General features: G+C 28.7%; 1 protein-coding gene across 3 annotated transcripts; it reads left to right on the top strand.

The window, feature by feature from the left end:
- The first annotated feature begins 634 nt into the window (after nucleotides 1-634).
- Nucleotides 635-15,409, top strand: LOC111041426 (G2/M phase-specific E3 ubiquitin-protein ligase-like). Of its 3 annotated transcripts, none has more exons than XM_022325692.1 (7): nucleotides 635-733; nucleotides 7,659-7,847; nucleotides 10,973-11,088; nucleotides 11,476-11,629; nucleotides 13,720-13,835; nucleotides 14,318-14,471; nucleotides 15,014-15,409. In XM_022325692.1, the coding sequence occupies exons 2-7, from the start codon at nucleotides 7,735-7,737 to the stop codon at nucleotides 15,132-15,134; spliced, it is 774 nt and encodes a 257-aa protein (XP_022181384.1). In that variant the 5' UTR covers nucleotides 635-733; nucleotides 7,659-7,734; the 3' UTR covers nucleotides 15,135-15,409. The 3 variants fall into 3 exon arrangements, with proteins under 3 accessions (XP_022181384.1, XP_022181383.1, XP_022181382.1); XM_022325691.1 differs by lacking the exon at nucleotides 635-733 and adding an exon at nucleotides 7,375-7,565; XM_022325690.1 differs by lacking the exon at nucleotides 635-733 and having other exon boundaries at nucleotides 7,580-7,847.
- The last annotated feature ends 5,668 nt before the right edge of the window (nucleotides 15,410-21,077 follow it).

Raw genomic sequence — 21,077 nt, 5'->3', positions numbered from 1 at the left:
CAACCAGTAACAAACTTAAAAATTACCTCCAATCCATTTACCTATTGCATATAGATTTTAAAAAAAAATTAGTAAATGGGACCCAAAAATGGGCCTTATATTATACGAATAAACCAGTGTACATATGATATGTTTAGTTCCGTTTTCTATAATATTCAATGCGCGCGGTCCTATTATTCACGCAATCGACGCTATTATAATTTGATTATTAAATACTCGGTTTAGCATCGTATTAAAACAACGGCCGCTAACCAATTTGTCTATATTATTATAATGTTCAAATCATAGACGGCCATCATACGCGCACGGAATGGCTCACTGTGAATTTTCAGATGTCTTGAAATTTGAATCGTAGGTAAAGCACGGCAACATTAAATAGATTATCTGCAGAGTTTAAAAAATAAATACGAAGACATAGGACAATCCAAAAAATAGAACGAAATAATTACACACAAACGCACATCCTCGCATACGCGCGGCGCGTGCACGCACACGCACACGCACACACACACACACACACACACACATACACACACACCACCTAACCTTTGAGCAATTCCCCTCCACAGCGCCACCTGTATCGTCGGACGAGTGTGTGGTGGCATGGGCCCCACCGATAGTCCTGGGTGGCAGCACTCGTTTTTTGACCGCAAGACGTGTTTGTTGTACTCCGTATGCGTTCGTGCGTTGAGTCTTTTGCGCAGTAGAGTGAAAAATCCAATCCGTGACCAAGGTATGTTAAATATTATATTTTTTAGTCATAAATTATTATACTTATTTTTTTTTTCTTGCCTTATTAGTTATCTAGTTATTAGTCACTTGTAGGTAATTGTTTTTTTATTTGGAACTATCAATTTGCGTTTGCCGACGGTTGTCGTGGGTCAACACTCAGGGAAGGGATCTTTGATCATAAATTCGGTGCCGGCGCTAGGTATTGCGGGGCCCTGGACAAGGTTTTAGCCATTAGGTATGCTAGAGGGGGGCTAAATTCTAGCTTTTTTTAAATCAGTATTTTTAAAAAAAATATTGTTTTTCTTCGAATTTTTGACATTAAAAATAATAATAGAGTATTATTTTTTTTTTAATTTTAACGTGTTATCGCAAAATTATTTACAAATAATAAAATAATAACTAATTAGGTACATACAACAATAATATTGTATATTGAAGTAAAAACATATGAATTTTAGATACCGAATAAAATAAATATTTTGCCCCTTCTATAATACTGACATACGGACACGCGGAAAGCCTTTTCAAATATAAAGAACAGAGAAAACCTTAACTATAAAGATCATAAATATTTATTGTAGGAATCCTATCCGATTAGTATCGTAATAAATATTAGTATTTCGCCGTATCGATAACGATTTACTTTGTAGTTAAAATTAATCTAAATTTTTTTGGCTAGATTTAAATATCGTTTTCCAGATAACTGGTGATAGGAATAATATTAATATAATACATATTGTGTGATGTGTAGTATAGAATTTTTATTTAGCTTTATTAGTTTTATTTTTGTTGATTTTGATTTTAAGATGAAACTAGATTTGGTTTTTATTTTGTATTATTATTATTATTATAGACTCAAATTTTACATAATATTATTATTACTTTTAACTGTAGACTCTTGATAAAAATGTAATATTATATTTAACCAGCCCCATGTAATATAAAAAATAGTGAAATTCGAAATTTGAATTCTGACGCACTATTTACTCATGAAAACAACATTTTTTGTTTCGTTATTATATTCGATGATTTTTATTTTCACCATATCAACATAAACCCCATATCAATAAATTATAAATGGTTGATGCTAATTCTCAGTGATGAACGACCGATGGAAGTTATAGTGATAGGACGACCACCAAAGTAACAATTCCGAAATAGGTAGTCCAGTGGTGAATTTGGGTGTGTTTGTGTGTGTTAGTTTATGTGTTTGTGTGTTAATAATGTACATATACTGAGGTAGAAAATAATAGGTATAAGACAACAAACGTGGCACTTACTTTCTATGGTTTCAATGATACGGAAAACGAGCTGTTTTTAATGCCACTACCGGGTAGTCTTATGAATCCATGTCCCGGCGTCTCGACAAAGGTTCTCGGTACACCGATTTGTACCGGTTTAGGACTTTTACATAGTTAGTTCCCGAAATTTAAAATCGTTTTATAATTGTATTCTTATACATCCTCTGTTATCGATTTTATTTTGAACAAATCCTAATGACTTATTAAGTTATAAGACTAGATTAGTTAAGACTAAATTATTTCGATAACGACAGAAATTTAGCCAACCTACTACTTTAAATCACATTAATTTTCAGTCCAGAATTTCAAGTACTATGACTATGAAAAATAATATTATTACAGTAAAACCTGTATATAACGGACAGTCACGGGACCAAAATCGTCCGTTATAGACAGGTGTCCGTTGTAGACAGGTTTTTCAATGTTTTAAAAATTAAAATTTTTACGTACATTTGTATTGTTTTATATTTTATAATATCAAATTCAAATATATACATATTAGGTATAATCTTTATTAATATTATACATATATGTATTAAACACATACATTCTACATTATGAATTTAATTTTAATTATTTATTACAACTGCAATTATAATTTATATATTACATTTATATGACACATTATAAATTTATTATATGTGCATACTATTATATTTGTATACATTTATAAATTATTTTATTTTATTTTTTTTGTTATTTTTAAATCCAAACTTATTAATAATATTTAATACGTAACATATATCACGTGAACAATTTAAACTCTTTGTTGCCAATGGCCATAGTTACCGAGGCTTATTTAAAATAATAAAAAAAAAAATTATTTTTTAAAAAATGATTCTATTGATATTTGTTTCTTTAACTTCGATTTGGTAATTTCCAACTCGTAATGAATAATTAATTCGCTCACAGATAAAAATCTTTTTTTCGTCGCCTTTATTTAAATAAAATTCTTTCAGACGAATAAGTTGTTCAAGAGCTTCTGAATAATTTGCAAACGCCTTAATTTCAGAATTTTCCGTGTTTTCACTGAATTACTTTATTCCGTTCTTTATCGACGCTGTTTCGTAATATGTATGTATGTATTTTTGTCCGTTATGAAATTGTTGGATTTAATATTAGTGTCTGTGTCCGTAATAGAAGGAGTCCGTTATAGACAGGTCGAAATACATTAAAATGCCTATCTTTTTGCCGGGACCTGGTCATTTTGTCCGTTAAGAGAATTGTCCGTTATAGACAGGTGTCCGTTTAGTCAGTTTTTACTGTAATATGTATTAAACAGATTGGATAGTTTATAGTTTATACATCATTTAACAGTAATTTGCTGCCGATACAAGTCCGTATGTTAGTGCGAAATACTTTATAGTGTTTTAATTTTATATAGTTCATTATATTTTTAAGTAGTGACTATGCCGCCTAAAAGACTTAGTCATTTTAACGAAAAATTGTAAAACGATTTCCCATTTATTAAAAATAACAATAATAAAAATAATTTGAAAAAATAAAAAAAAAACATTTTGAGTATATGAATGCTTATTTTAAGTACCAGTTATTTGTTTAAATATTGGTCTCATTTAATAATATAATAAATATAGCGAACTAGTAAATACATAATTCATTATTCAATTAAAATCACTTAAAACTTCTAGTACAAAAAATGGCCTCTTAGTTAAAATTGTGAAGTATTAGGCGTGTATTAAACTGCTAGCTTTCATAAACTGCATTTCTTTAGATACCTATCATAATCCATAGATATAAAGTATAAACGAAATATGTATCTTATATAGGTACAATAGATTGTTTTATAAAAAAAAAAAATATTCTTTCAAAAATAATGAATTTACTTTTAAACTTAGATTTAACATACATATCTTGATTACTCGCTAATTTTATATACCAAAAATTACTAAATGGTACACCAAATTTGTCTTTATATCAGTTTATGTTGATCCTTACGTATAAAAATTTTACACATTTCAAATATCTTTACATTTAATGCTTCTAAATACGTTACAAAATGACCAAATAGAAATAAAAAAATTTTCAATCTTAATCTAAAGCTAACCCTATTCACCACTCAGCATATATTACTATAATTGTTTACGGATGCAATTAACATATTTAAAATACTTGATAATTATGTTTGATGTCATGACTGGGACTTTGATGTTGTTATAATTAAACTAAAAACTTATATTATAATATTTGTAATAATATAAAAATGTATTTTGTATATTATTTGGTTTTTACTTATTACAGCAAAAAAAAATGTTATATAAATGTAGTTAAAAAATTTAATTTCTTTCACAAATTTAATGAATTCTATCAATGTTGTATAAATATTGTGTGACTTAAGTGTGATCAGTTATTCAAAAAAGAAAAAATTGATAATACAAACAATAATAAAATAAAGTTTTCAATAAATTCAGCCAATGTTATCTTGTTATAGTGCATATTTGCTCTAATTTGTATGTGTTTACAGATTTTAAGTCTCTAAGTGTAGCTATAACTTTTAGTCTTTAAACAATTTTAATTAATGTAAAAACATCCAAGTCAAAGTGATTATAATTTAATCTAATAAATTGTTTAATCTTAAATTTACTGATTCCATACCATATGACACCACTTGCAAAGATTTTAATATGGGTTTTCTTATATATAGAAAAATTACAAATTCAGCATTTTCCATTTTTTTTTAAAGCTGTAGGCATTGTTGTATGCCCCCCCCCCCACACCCTCTTCAGCATATATTTTCAAATCTTACTGGATTTGTATATTATGTTTCATTGACACACTACGATTATTAATAATTTATTTACTTACTCCTTTCCAAATAAGCGAGTTTTCTCAATCCAGTCAATCCATACAACCATCCAGAAACACAATAAAATACACTCAAATATTTTAAACAACTAAAACAAAAAAATTAATACATTCAATATTATTATTGAATTTTATTATTAAAAACTGAAAAGAGAATCTACGGTTTTTTTTTAGAGAATTAGTCTACAGTATTTTGTATACAAATTTTATTTGAAATATCTCTTTCTATGTGTATTAAAGAGAGATTTGTAAATCTCTCTTGGTGCATAAAAGTTCTAAGCCATGTTTTTATTCTTCTCATTGCCTTCTCATTTTAATGATAAGTTGAAAAACATTCTTTAAATTTTAAAAATGTCATACATTCTATCACACTATGTTTTAAATAATTAATAATATTTATTATGGAAATACATAGTTATTATATTTGTAATTAACTGTCACCATATGGGGGGCAAATCTCATTAATATATTTTGCAAAAGTTCCACATAATTTTCTGCACCACGATGGGATAGAAAATAAAAACCAAGAAATAACTCATTATTTTTGTATTTGTTTCTTTTTAAAATTTAATTGGGTATAACAAGAACAAGACTAACGTAGTCTTGTTTCGATATATCTTGAGTCGAGTCTAATATAACAGAAAACAAAACTACTTGAACTTATATTATTAAAAATGAAATGATGGAACCTAACCTAACCTAGAATAGGATCAAACTAGTAATTGAATAGTTGAAAAAAGTAATAGAATATTTTTTGAGTTTAACAAATATATTTTGTTACTGCTTAGTATATATTAACATATAAAAAAAAAAAAATAAGATTTTTGTTCTTATAATTTTCAACAATTTTCTCCTACTCAATCCGTACAAAATAAAAAATATAACTCAAAGTGCTAAGTCTTGTTTAAATGAAATTTACTTGTTCAAATTTATCATAAATAATGGTTGAATAATAGTGGTCCTAGTTGGAATAAAAATGTAAAATACAATTTACAGAAATTTATGCAGAGTTATAATAATTTATGATGTAGAGTAGTACATTTTACACACATCTGAACGTATATTTTATCATACATTTTGATAGAAAACATCTCATTCAAATAGTATTAGCATAAGTTTTTCGGCATTACCAAAACGATAGATATTTAACATAAAATTAATTGATAAAAATGAATACTTAAGTTAAAAATATAATGCTGCAACACTACCAAAGTGATTTTAAATATTGTTAAAACAACAATACAATAATAGTTTTATATTAATTAATTAATAAGAGACAGTATATAGAGGTAAAATTATAAGAATATTTTTGTCCCAAGTTGGCCCTTTTGAAAGTATTTTACATTTAGTCACTTAGTTTTTAGATTACATTTTTAACTTCTCTATTTCTATATGAGTTTAAATTGTTAACATTCTACAAATATTTTAATTATATTAAAATATTAAGACAATTACTGTTATTCTGGTGTAAACTAATTTTTCTGTGTTATTTTTTACAATTTATTCACTAGCAAAAAATCGAATTAATAATTATAATATGTCAATAAATATATGTATATCAGTATTATTGTCTAATCACGATGGTCATTGTTGAGGTAATAATTGTCAATGCAGACTTTTTGTTTCAATTATAAAAACAATTTTTTTATCAAACATTTCTTACAAAAAAAGAACCTCATATGAATTTATCCATCATAGAGTCTGCTCAAACGACCATTAGATGCAATATGATAGATTTATAGTAGGTACGTAAATACGTAAATACAGGAAATGCGTATAACTCCAATATAAGTTAAAACTTAAAACCTACACGAAAATTAGGTGGCTGTAGGCACAGCTGTCAGCCACAGAACATAACATTTCCGCGATCGTCTTATCGTAGATTGGTGAATAGTCACTATTCATTACTACATTCACCTATAAGTTAGGTAGTTCCCGACACGACGGATTAAAATAATAATCTTTCTCGGCTCATAATGATTAATTATGTGATGTGTAATGTACATACGCATTATGCACCTTGCAGTCCGTACACCCGCGGTCCATTAAAATCTTGAGGTTAGGCAAAAATACTGATGGTTTTCGCTCTCCGTAATTTCTAAAAAAACGTTGACGTAGGTATTTGTTAACTTTAAAATAGAGACGTTTTTCGGTGGGCCCACTACGAATCACTGTAAAATAAACTGACGTTTGCACAGCTAGGATAATAGGACAAGTCACAATATTGAACAGGTATCGCTTTTTACTATCGCGTCATAACTCATAAGTAAAACGTCATATTCGATAACCGTCGCGTGACGGCTGGAGATGCATGGCGCATCACTCATTTACTCGTATCCGCTGGAGGCGCTGGAGCCGATTCGGGGAAATTTATAGTGGATCACAATATCGGCTGCACGCCAACACAGTGCAGCCCATGTTAGCACCGCCGTTTACCACCTCGCCCGCCTCGTCCGCTACACGCTCCTCGCCAGCGCATAATTTTCTGCCCCACCATTGTACCTCATGACCGTAGTTGTAACATTACCCGTATTCTTTAGTTCAACCGTTTGCCGCTCGAAGCCGGTAGAGTCGTTACGAAACACGTGTCCCGCGCCCAGTTCGGCTGTAAGGCTATACCCCTGACGGTGTCCCGGCGTCAACAGTTTAAAGCGTGTCTTGAAGTTCAACGCCGAGCTTCCACTGCGATTGTTTGAAAGGCAGTGCACCGTACGTCGTTCATTACTGCGTCGCGTCGTCCGCAGCGGAGTAATATTGCAGTACTAGGTATATAATGCTTACACATCTTGTCTATGATTACAGTAATTGGAAATTGAAATCAGCTACCGTAAGAGCAACACTGTACTATTGTCTTTCGTCGTCACTGGATCCGTTAGATATGGCTAATTTCTCGAAAATTGAATCGAACAACTCTCCTCTACAACGCAAGTCATGCAGTGCGTCGAATTGCTGTTGTCCTTTTCAAGAAAAAAGGAACTTCCAACTAGACTCGTAAGTACTTAATTAATAATAATCATATTAATAATAATAGTAGTTGCAAGGTTTGAAATCAAAATGAATAATTTTGATTTTAACTTCAATTTCATTTATCAATGTTTGTTTTTTTCTGATTAAAATTGAAAATAGTTTATTGATTTTTTATTTTTTTACCTTATGGCTTATATATTGGCACATTCATATATTGTCCAATACTTAAAGTCCTTAAACATGATTTAGTGCCCATGATTATTCCATTAATTGTATAGAACCGTTAAATTAATATATTTTTCTTGTAACCTGGTATTTATGTGCCACTTTTTAAAGTCTTATTCTACAGATCCAAATATCAAATTAAAGCATCTATCACATATTGTATGTCATGTAGTAGATCAAATTTAAGTTTTTTATAACATCTATTCTGACATGAATATTCTATTCCGTTAATTGAAGGGTCAGTTGGAAAAACGTGCTATGAAGTGATTCATAAATTGTTCAGTAACAACTGATAAACAAAAAATGTACTATACATTTTTAAAATGTTATTTGGAACACATTTAACACATTCTTATTATTCTATTATTCTATTATTTTTTATTTTTTCCTACAACTACCATTATTTTATTATGTTGTGTAAATATTCATTTATAAATTAAAATTATTTCATAAATACTAATATTAATAAAACTTGGTATTCTATTACTTTTTAAAAATCACATTATTATTTTTACGTATTTCACTATAGTTTACTGAAGTCACTGTATTGTCTAGGCATATACTTGCACATGTCTAAAAGATCTTTTTTCTTTTCTTTTATTAAGGCCACTTTAGATTAATTTTCAATAGATAAAGTATTATCTTTTAAGTTGTTTGACGTATTTATACATGTGATGTCCATGGTCTCAGTGTATTGTGACTTTCAGGCATAGGAGCATCTAAGGGCCGATTTCACCAACACAGTTAATCACGATTAAAATTAACCACCGAATTTGGCCGGTTAAATATCTATTATCAGCCGATTAAGCGTTAACCGTGATTAACTGTGTTGGTGAAATCGGCCCTAAACCATTTTGTTTGTGTTGTTATCAGTTTTGTAATATCTTGCCCTATTGCAGACAAATCTTCAACACTATTTTGAAACATTTCTATAATACTAAATGGTTTTTCTAATCTTGCATTAGCTATAACATATTTCCATTGTGACAGTACTAGTGCTTTTGCTGTTTTTTTTTTGTTTTTCAATTTGATTAATTTCTATAAAATACTTGCTAAATATCAGATAAAATTACATGTTGAATGTCTGCCAGTTATTATTTTTAAGGGTTTAGTGAGATGAGGCCAGAGTCAAAAATTGTTACTTTTCAGGAAAGGAATAAACTCATTTTTTTTTCTATTTTATTGATATTATTTTTACCACATATTTATACTTGAATACCTTATTATTATTTAGTAAGATTTGTACAATTACTTTTAATATTTAAGCAAAATTTAATAATTTTAATTGACTTGATACTTTTGACACTAAAATAATTATTTTACTTTTGACTTGTGACCTTTTGCTCAATTAAGTTTATCTATTTTAAAATAAGACAGTAAATTATTAATATTGCAATGTATTCAATATATAATAATGTTTACTTGAATTATATTATATTAAGCATTTAAAATATTCAGGATATTATTTTACAATAAAAATCTATGTTCTAATTATTAGGAAAATAAACAATAATAATGAAATGTTTGCAATAAATCATGTATTTTGTACAATTTTCATATTTTTATTTAGGTATCATTTTATTATACATGATCATAAACTTTAAAGAATTTGTACAAACTAAAATAAAAATTATTGATAAATTTACTGATCTAAGTACGTACATAATGGAACAATACAAAATTTTGACTTAAAATGTTAATGTTTCAGTGTATAAAATTGTTAACATGTTATGAAAAACAACTTGAATTCAACAAATTTAAAATTCAAATAATAAATATTATCAATATTTTTTTTAATTCTTATGACATAAAAACCTTTAAATGAAGTTGTTCCTAACAATATAAATAGATATATATTATTAATATACAAAATATAATATATATAATATTACTTTTTAGTTTAAATAACTCGTTTTGACATGCAATTTATGAATTCTACTGAAAACGTATTATTTTTGTAATTTTATATTTTTTATAAAATTAATTGTCTTTAATATTTTGTTCAAACAGTTAGAAGTATAGAAATTTATTAGAAATAAAAACAGAAATCAACATTTTTTTAGGATTTAAAATTTAAAAAACATTATAATAAACATTACAAGTAATAATATGCAAATTAAAATTAAAATCAATTTATAAATTTAATATTAAAATAGCAGTTTTGTTATAAGTCATAAACTTTATTGTGTGGAATCTTAAAATATGTTATTATAAGTTAGTACATAAAAAAATAATAAAATAAAATAAATGAATTACATTCTCATTATAGGTATAAAGAAACTCCTTCATTTTTGTTTGTAGATAATTCATTTGACTGAAATATATTATGATAAAATTCTTTGGCATTATCATGAACATGTTTTTGTTTGTGGGTTTGACATGGTTCAACTTGAGAAATTTTTCTTTATTATTTATAAAATCATAAGTATAGAATAAGTCTTGATTTACTATATAGACTTGAGCAAAATTTGGAAAAACAAAGAGTCAGTGAGGAAATTACATTTTACTTTTAACTCAAACATTTCTCAACTCTACCAAATACTTTGTGGGGGGTGTATAACTATTTATTTAATTCAAATGTCTATTACAATAATATACATATACATATATATAATTAATGATTTAATAAATTACATAGTTCAAGTGCTTTATATTATTATTTTATTTGTATTCAGGCAAAATTCACACTAATGCATAAGCTTTAAGTTACATGATTATTTGTTTTCGTATCAACTCAAAGTCAAAATTTAACCTATGCTATAGTGTTGTATACAATATTACATATTTCCCTTATATTGTATAAACTTAATGTCATAAAAAATGAAATAATTATATAATATTATGTATAGGTACTATGATATTATTATTGTACTATATTACATATGGCATATGGCATTTATACATATATTATTTTTTCCAAGCAGCGGATCATGGGAAATACTACTATGCTACGCATGTGGTATTAATGGAACACATAGGTTTTGCATTATTGCTCCATGTCCCGAAAATTGGCGCTGTGAAATATGCAATATCTTTGAAGGTATGATTTATTATTATTGCTTTTTTTTTTATTGGGATATCATAAAACACTGTTTCTCAATCTTTTTGTTATTTTGACCCATCAATTTTCTTTTCTGTGGAAGTGAGCTTTTACCAAAAATAATAATAAAAAAGAATATAAAGTACCCATGGNTTATTTTTAAATTCAAATTCGGTTTGTAGTTTTTAATGTTATTAGTTTACGACATCGGCCCATCAAAAATATTTTGCGACCCAATATAGACTGCTTTATGATGGTTTCACTTAAAATCAATAATCAAATAATTAATAACACATGTTTAATAAATCCACGACAAAAAGTTAGGGAATATCCGAATTTAATAAACATTCATAATAATTATAGTTTTTTGGTGATTTATTTTGTTAGATAAGCTAGTCATGTTTAAAGAAATGTTGAAGTCTGCAACCAGAAACATCAACTTACAACGCGTGGATACCTCTTTACAGATTGAAACTCGTAGGTGCAATGTTGAAAAGTGTTTGTGTCCTCATAGAGAGCAACAAACACATCAAGATGAGATGTAAGTATTTGTTTTTAGTAATAATAATTATTATTTTACACCTCATAGTCGAACAGTACTATGTGATATATATATATATATGTATAAGTATGTCGGAGTTTGCGTTAAGGGGCAGTTGTACTTATTTAATCAGTATGTTCCTAGCTTATGTGAAATTTACATTAATGTAACTTTAAATTCAAATTAATATTTTGTTTTGTGTATACTGTTTAAGAGTGTGCCAAATTTTTTCATCTCCATACCTTAAAATATGATTTGCAGTTTTAAGAATTTGTATTTTTGAATTGCAGCAAACATTAATGCCAGCCAGCCCATTCTTCTTTCTTAACGACCTATAAATAATTTATTTTTAACTTGCATATTATTATAAATTTATAGAATACATGTACATAGATTTATAAATAATTTATTACCATTTATTTATTATGTGCTACCAATATTTTATTTTGATAAGGTGGTTTAGAGATTTATTTTTACTAAAATAATATGTATCACTTGAGATCAGTTAATGAAAGAACAAGTTCTCATGAGTTTTGTTTTAATTTAGTTAAAAGTTATTTCTTAGGCATGAGATTTTATTTATATGATGGTCTATTTTTAAAACAACTTACAGTCAAATTTAACCTTTGTTGACATGTTGTTTGCAATATTAAAATTTTCCCTTTCATTAAATAATACTTTAATAGCACTTATTAATGTTGTACAAAATGCCATAATTTTTTTATATTTTTAAGCTTCGGCAACTGTGGCCATTAGCTGTAGGTTGTGGTACTGTAGGGTTTTGAGACTGTAGGGTTATGGAACACGCGTGTATTTGTTTGGCAGAATTTCTAATAGGTACCCGTAGGTTTCTGCCATGCCCGGCTTGGGGATGGCCTTTCTCTCCAAACACCGTGACTGTCCGTTACCGAGGTTTGAACCGCCGACGGTGTTCGTTGCAACCGACACGTTAACCACTTGTCCTCTTCGTCCCCCAAATGCCATAATTATATAATATGTATCTTTATAATAATATTATGTTATTAATATGCTCTAAATTAAGTGGCGTTTATATTTTTTTTGTTTTCTAAACAGTGGATTATTGGAAACACTTCTATGTCAAGGATGTGGTTTTAATGAAACACATAGGATTTGCAGTTTTGTTGAATGTTTCCAAAATTGGCGCTGTGTAAGATGCAATGTCTTTGAAGGTATGATTTGTTATTAATGCTTTACTTTTATATTCAATTTCTTATGACAGTATTTCTCAATCTATTTGTTATTTTGACCCATCAATTTTCTTTTCTGTGGAAGTTAGCTTTTACCTAAAATAATAATAAAAAAGAATATAAAGTACCCATATGATACCTAGTAATATTAATAATAATTTTGTTTTAATAATATAATACAATATTAATAGGCAATAAATACTTAATTCTGTTGAATACATAGATTATTTTTAAATTCAAACTAGGTTTGTAGTTTTTAATGTTATTGGTTTACGACATCGGCCTATCAAAAATATTTTGCGACCTAATATAGACTGCTTTATGATGGTTTCTCTTAAAATCAATAATTAAATAATTGATTACACATGTTTAATAAATCCACGACAAAAAGTTAGGGAATATCCGAATTTAATAAACATTCATAATAATTATAGTTTTTTGGTGATTTATTTTGTTAGATAAGCTAGTCATGTTTAAAGAAATGTTGAAGTCTGTAACCAGAAACATCAACTTACAACGCATGGATACCTCTTTAAAGATTGAAACTCGTAGTTGCAATGTTGAAAAGTGTTTGTGTCCTCATAAAGAGCAACAAACACATCAAGAGGAGATGTAAGTATTTGTTTTTAGTAATAATAATTATTATTTTACACCTCATAGTCAAACAGTACTATATGTAATATATATATGTGTAAGTATGTCGGAGTTTGCGTTAAAAGGCAGTTGTACATATTTAATCAGTATGTTCCTAACTTATGTGAAATTGACATTAATGTTGTACAAAATTCCATAATTATATAATATGTATCTTTATAATGATATTATGTTATTATTATGCTATAAATTAAGTGGCGTTTATATTTTTTTTTGTTTTCTAAACAGTGGATCATGGGAAATACTACTATGTCAAGGATGTGGTATTAATGGAACACATAGGATTTGCAGTTTTCTTCCATGTTTCCAATATTGGCGCTGTGAAACATGCAATACCTTTGAAGGTATGATTTATTATTATTGCTTTATTTTTATATTTAATATCTTATGACAGTGTTTCTCAATCTTTTTGTTATTTTGATCCATCAATTTTCTTTTCTGTGGAGGTGAGCTTCTACTAAAAAAAAAAAAATAAAATATAAATAAAATATAAAGTACCTACAGGATTGTAATATTAATACTAATTTTGTTTTTATTATGTAACGTAATATTAATTAGGCAATAAATACTTAATTCTGTTGAATACATAAATTATTTTTAAATTCAAATTCGGTTTGTAGTTTTTAATGCTATTGGTTTACGACATCGGCCCATCAAAAATATTTTACGACCTAATATAGACTGCCTTATGACTGTCTCTCTTAAAATCAATAATCAAATAATTGATTACACATGTTTAATAAATCCACGAGAAAAAGTTAGGGAATATCCGAATTTAATAAATATTTAATAATAATTATAGTTTTTTGGTGATTTATTTTGTTAGATATGGTATTCAAGTTTAGAGAAACGTTGAATGCTGCAAACAGAAACATGAGCATACGGTACGTGGATACCTCTTTAAAGATTGAAAGTCGTAGTTGCAATGTTGAAAAGTGTTTGTGCCCTCATAAAGATCGACAAACACATCAAGAGGAGATGTAAGTATTTGTTTTTAGTAATAACAATAATTATTTTACACCTCATAGTCGAACAGTACTATGTGTAATATATATATATATATGTATAAGTATGTCGGAGTTTGCGTTAAGGGGCAGTTGTACATATTTAATCAGTATTTTCCTAACTTATGTGAAATTGACATTAATGTTGTACAAAATGCCTTAATTTTTTTATTTTTTTTGCTTGGCAACTGAGGCCATTAGCTGTAGGTTGTGGTACTGTAGGGTTTTGGGACTGTAGGGTTGTGGAACATGTGCATATTTGTTTGGCAGAATTTCTAGTGGGTATCCGTAGATTTCTGCCATGCCCGGGTGGAGACACTGTGACTGCCCGGACAGAAGTGCTGCCCGTGACCGAGGTTCAAACCGGCAACGGTGCACGTCGCAACTGACACGTTATCCACTCGGCTACTTCGTCCCCTAATGCCATAATTATATAATATGTATCTTTATAATGATAGTATGTTATTATTATGCTATAAATTAAGTGACATTCATATTTTATTTTGTTTTTTAAACAGTGGATCATGGGAAATACTACTATGCGATGCATGTGGTATTAATGGAACACATAGGATTTGCAGTTTTGTTAAATGTTTCAAAGCATGGTATTGTAAAGCATGTCAACCCAATATTTTGTAATAACTAATTATATTATTTTAAATTTTTATAATAGTAAATTTAACAGTGTACACGTAATTATTTTAAATGTTTTCAGCCAATTTCAGGCATGTATTATTGATATGTATTTTATTTTTATTTACATATTGTGAATTCACTATATCACCTTTAAACAATAATTCATTTGTTTTTGTTCATCCATCACATTGTTAATTAGATTTGTTGAGAATTCAAGTTATATAATATGTTTCTTATATATTTTGATTGAATTCTCATTTTCATATGTTAATTGAATATTTTCTGACACACATTTTATTCCCATTATTAGTATTAAATTTGTAACTATGTATTAAGGTTTAATGATTATAGAATAATAATTTTAAAAAATATAATAATTACTCAAATACAACTAACATAATATGTTATGCTGTTGTTTATATACTTTGAATGTATTAATTTTGCTTTTTTTTTATTGAATATTGTGTGACTAAAGTTTTGTGTTTACTATTATATTTTAAATTATGTGTGATTCTTGAAGAAAAAATATAATACTTAAATGTTACTCATTGAACATAACATTGTTATATTTTGTATTTCACTGTAATATATGATGAATTGCATTTGTATGAAAAATAACATTCTTAATTTCTTCTACCATTTATATAAATATGCTCAGTTTAAACAATCATAGAACTTATGAACAAATTATTGTACTGCTGAACCAATTTTGTATTGATAGCTAAAGTAGTACGACAAAAGAGAAACTTCTATATGATTACCTTTTATGCAACATTGAATTATTGAGGATTAATAATTGGGAATTGTAGAAAAAAATATATAAGAATGTAATTGAAGTGTGAGCGCACAGATATTAAATAAAGAAGAGCAATTGTATGAAATATAAAGAATTAAAGGATTCTTGAAGCGAATTTATTTTTGAAGGGAAAAATATTAATTTAAGACTAGTCTAGAATAAGTTAAATATTACATCATGTATCAAGCGTTGCAATATTAAATCAAATACACCTCATCCTATTCCTCTCAAAGACACATGTAGTCGCCTGACCACTACACTATACATAAACTGTTTGACCACAGATTAAGAGTGATACCGACTATTATGACAAAAATAAAAATGAAAAAGTATTAGAAAAAATATCTAAAAAAATAATTCATTTGATTTTCGATGCAATGGACCTTTTAAAATTAAAAAAAAAACTCTGATAGTACACATTCAGTAGAAGTTATAAAAAATAGACTGTTAGAAAATCCATGTAAACGCGTGATCCAAATTAAAAAGTCTAAAGAACAAATTACCTATACTTAATTATCTAATGAGTAAATTTATCATCAATTAAAAATGAAAAAAATTTTCCCAATGACTATAACATAATGTCGTAACGATATGATATGCTCACATATTGTTCGCATTATAACAAGTCATAAACTAAAACATAACAGATTAATATAAAATATGTCTGCCAGATTGTCATTGCGTAGAAATCGCGGGGGACGCGCCAATTAACCTTTTTTAAACCAATTGTTCGAACGCGTACAGTTTTTCCGCCGGTTTTGAACTTTGCAGCCAGGCCACCGGCTGCGCTTTCGGCGTCGAAGAGTCAGAGGACTTCTCCAGCTCGCCGTTCGTCAACCTACTTTGGCTGTCGCTGGGCCGTCCGTGTCGATTGTAGCGTTTGACGGGTGTCGCGACGGAAAGTCCCGCGACTTGCGCGTCGTCACATTTCCGTTTTCGCCGTATACCTCGTGGCTAAGCCGTCGCCATCGTCGTACGCAACTCCTGTCCCGTGTCTTTGTGATTTACCCCCTTTTGGGTGTCATGGACGCCGCGTGCCGGTGGACGCGTATCCGTTTGACCGCTTTCGTGCTGTAACGGCGCGCTCGTTGCCGTTAAAGCCGCGGCGACTGTCATTCACCGTTTCCGGTAGGCATGTCGAGCGTGCAGTTTGCGATTTTGTGTATTCCAACGGCGCCGACGTGGATTGCGGCTGTCGACCCGCGGCTGGATTAATGATTATCCGTGGACCGTGTTTCACCTCAAGACCGCTGTCGCCATTCCAGCAGTGGAATGTAATTTGCCTATCACGGAGACCGAGCGGTCGTGAGCGGAGTGATCGAGGCCGTCGTCAGGTTTTTCTTTTGTTTTTTTTAATCACCCAATTATATTTTCCTATTCGATAGCTGTCGTGTCTTACACGGAGCTGTCATTAGTGTTTTTTTTCTGTATTATCGTTTAATGTATTTGTCGTCATTACGACATTTTAGTGATTTGCTATGTTCCACTCACGGCTATAAACACTATGGTTGCCCATCGGAAATTTATTAGGCCGGGGCTATACACTATGTTTTCCGTCTAATTCAAAACGCATTGATTTATATCGGATTAGCTTTTCACGACGGATGTAACGCGCCGCGGCGAAAAACGCCCGTGGTCTTGCGTTTTGGGCGGACGAACCCCGAAGTAGTGAAAACGTGAAAACTCCCAATTTTACATTGTTTTAAATTAGGAAGGGCTGTACCTCGGAATTTCTGGTACATCTGATGGTAATAACTGTGGTAATACTGCAATATGTACATCAATTTTAGGGTTTATAATTGAGGGGGGACAATCCAAAACGTACTATTTCCATTTTTCACTTTTCTCAGTATTGATATATTTGTGTTATGAACTACTGAAATTACTTAGAGTTATAATAATCTTACCAAAAAATGTGTACAATTGTAATAAACATTTTTTTGTTGTGTCCTCTAAGTTATATTGTGATTAAATGTCCTAAATTTGACATCCAAATTTCATAATTGTGACAAAACATACCATTTCCATCCAATAGGTAGTTGATAATAATTTAAGGAAATAGTACATTTTGCTGTTTATTTTTTCAAAACGTACTATTCCCAGAATTAGTGCGTTTTGCTTAGGAGTGTATTATTCTGTATTATTTATTTTTCTATTTGGTCACATTTTTTTAAAAATTATCACAAATAAATAGTATTTTTTTAATTTTATTATAGTATATGAATATAACTAATGTATACTAGGTAAAATCCTCGGTAAAATCCTTTTGCAAAAATATATACATTAATATTACCTTAACATAAAGAAATAAATATTTTTATAATATGTAATATTCGAGGTAATATTATACTCCTTCAGTATAATAAAATGTATTGTGTTTATAGATATAACCAGGGCTCGTAAGTTCATGCATTTGCATGTTTTTTTTGCTACACAGAAAAATATGCTAACTGAGATACAAATCCGTTTCATAACAATAGTAATAATAATATGAAGTTTAATAATGCATGTTTTTGCATGTTTTGGGTGTAAAGGCATACGAGTATTTGACATAAAATCGTTTTTTTAGAGTTTATAGCGTATATTATTTCATAAAAAAATTGTTTGAAAAAATATTTGAAATGTTTCTTGTTTTTTATTTACTTTACCGTTTTCTGAATGATAGTGTTTTGATTTATTTTTAATTTTGTGTGACTACTTACTTTTCTAGTATTTCCCTATTTAGATTTTATGCGTTTTACTTAGTACCGCGGAAACAATTTTATAGCTACTACTATCATCCTCTTCCGTGTATAGTCCCTCGTCAAAACGATACCTGTACAAGCATGTACAACTGTACAATGTTTCTTACCAATCCGCATCTACAATTTTGTACACTGGTACAGTATAGTTTTCTTGCACACGCCAGTCGCCGATGAGTTATTTAACTGTACGAGTCGTGAAAATGTCAAATAACTAATATTTCATTCCAAATATTTTCATTGTAGGTGCAGGATAATGGTGTACAAAAATTAGACAAAAAATTACTACCTAATTAAAATTAATAAAGATGACAAATCCATATGATTATATGAACTTCACAAGTATTCATTTTATTAATTTTGATTGTTAAATATATAAAAATTAAAAAGGAATAAAATACTTTTAAAATGAATGGATATACTCTTATTATTTTAAAATTTGCTCATAAATATTTTACACAAAGCATATTTTGAGTGCATAATTTAAAAATGTAAGGGCATTTAAATTTTAAATGCATATTCTTGAACTTTTTAGTGCATGAATGCATGCTTATTTGTGCTTTTTTTAGTGCATGAACTTACGGGCCCTGGGTATAACATATAAAATAGACATAAATAGTATTTAATTATTGTTTTGTAATAATTTTTACCAAATTGTAATCAATATTATGGGACATAAGTCTTTATTTAGGAACAAAACTATGTCTAAAATAAATTATAAGACAAAACTTAAAGTTATAATTTATTAATTATAGATAGTAAATAAATTGCAATAGTCCATTATTTAAAACTCTTTCTAAAATAGGCAAAAAATGTACTTAATAAAACATATCAAATATTAAAACCTTTGAGACAAGACAATGAATGGAATTAAATGATATTTATATCATCATAAAAATGCTTGGCATCTTCTGGAATATTAAAAGAACATAAAAGTTTTCTTATATCATCTTGTTTAGTGATTTTAACATGATTTTTTTGTGGTAATAGTTCAAGGTTGTCAGACATTGATCTTATATGGCATTTTCTCTTTAACAGTTACAGTTTCTGGTAAACCACCATGGGTGTATGAAAATCTGATTGTTTCTTTACCTTTTATATGAGAATACTTTTTTTGTTCAGTTGATTTAAATTCTGTCTTTGTTTTGAGAAGAGTTTTGGCTGAATTGTTTAAATCATAGACTTTATAGTCTTTATTGTACTCTTTCACTGTACAAAATTTTTCAAATATTTCTATATACTGATTTAGTGACACTATATTTTCTTTTTTTTTTAACACTTGCTCAATTCCCCCAAAAACACGGTCAGAAGGTATATAGCTATGCCCTCTGACTAGAAATATATGATGTATTTGGGTAATAATTGATGCTTTACAATTTATATAATACAAAAGTGTTGCCATACTAAATTGATTTTTATTTTGGCCAGAACAAAAGTCAGAAAATAGATTAAGAGTAGTCTGTTGTATTTCATTTGCTTTTATTTGATTTACCAATAGGTCTAGAAAATCTATTAATGCTGAGCACACCTCATTAGGTCCTCTTCTACTATCCGATTCTTTCCAAGTATTTAAAATACAATTTTCTTTATCTTGATTATAGTCAGATATAACAAAAGTTAGATTGTAGATCCAAACTTGACGACTATAAAACACATCAGTTACAGATAGTTTGGGAATAGGTTGCGTTTGCATCATGTCAAATGAACAATTTATGGTTTCAGGTTCCGTTTTCTTAAGTAACTCAATAAAAAAACGCTTTGCTTTTGTTTTGTTAACTAATAGCTCTTATTCAAGGTTATGTTTTACTTCATGGTCAGTTTCAGCCCTTATTTTTATTTTTTGTTCAGTGTAAAAAGTACAAGTATACTGCCTTGGATGTTCAAAACTTAAATTAAATTTTGTGGTAAAAATATTTTGATATTTGGATAAAGATGCCGTTAGTTTACAATTGTTTAATCTTTTTCTTTGCCAATGAGTCCACAAGTATTTATTAGACAGTTCAGAGTGTAAATAGCTCTTTCCAGAATCTCTTCTAGTATGGTGACTTTTCCTGCATTTGAATGACTGAATGTGTTTTTGTATTGATTCAGATATTTCATCATGCACTGGGTTAATACGATGACTCCCTCTTTTTTCCACTGGACTAGAGTGATTTGACAAAAATGTTTTGTTTAATATGTTCTAATAAATGTTGTTTAATATATTTCTTCTAGAAACTGATGTAATAGAGCAAAAAACGTCAGCACAAACTTTCAACATATTGCTATTAGTAGTAGTTGGAAAAAAATATTTGGTTACTATTCGAGTAGAGTTAGTGGTTTTCTTACCATCTAATCTTTTAGGAACTGACACACTCATCATAGTAAGTAAACATTTAGCTTGATCAATTTTACTAAAGATTTTACACA

Source organism: Myzus persicae, unplaced genomic scaffold (assembly GCF_001856785.1).
Source record: "Myzus persicae strain clone G006 unplaced genomic scaffold, MPER_G0061.0, whole genome shotgun sequence".
In the NCBI taxonomy this organism is placed as follows: Eukaryota; Metazoa; Arthropoda; class Insecta; order Hemiptera; family Aphididae; genus Myzus; species Myzus persicae.
Note: the sequence above shows the minus strand (reverse complement) of the source record. Positions and strands in the feature narration are given on the sequence as shown.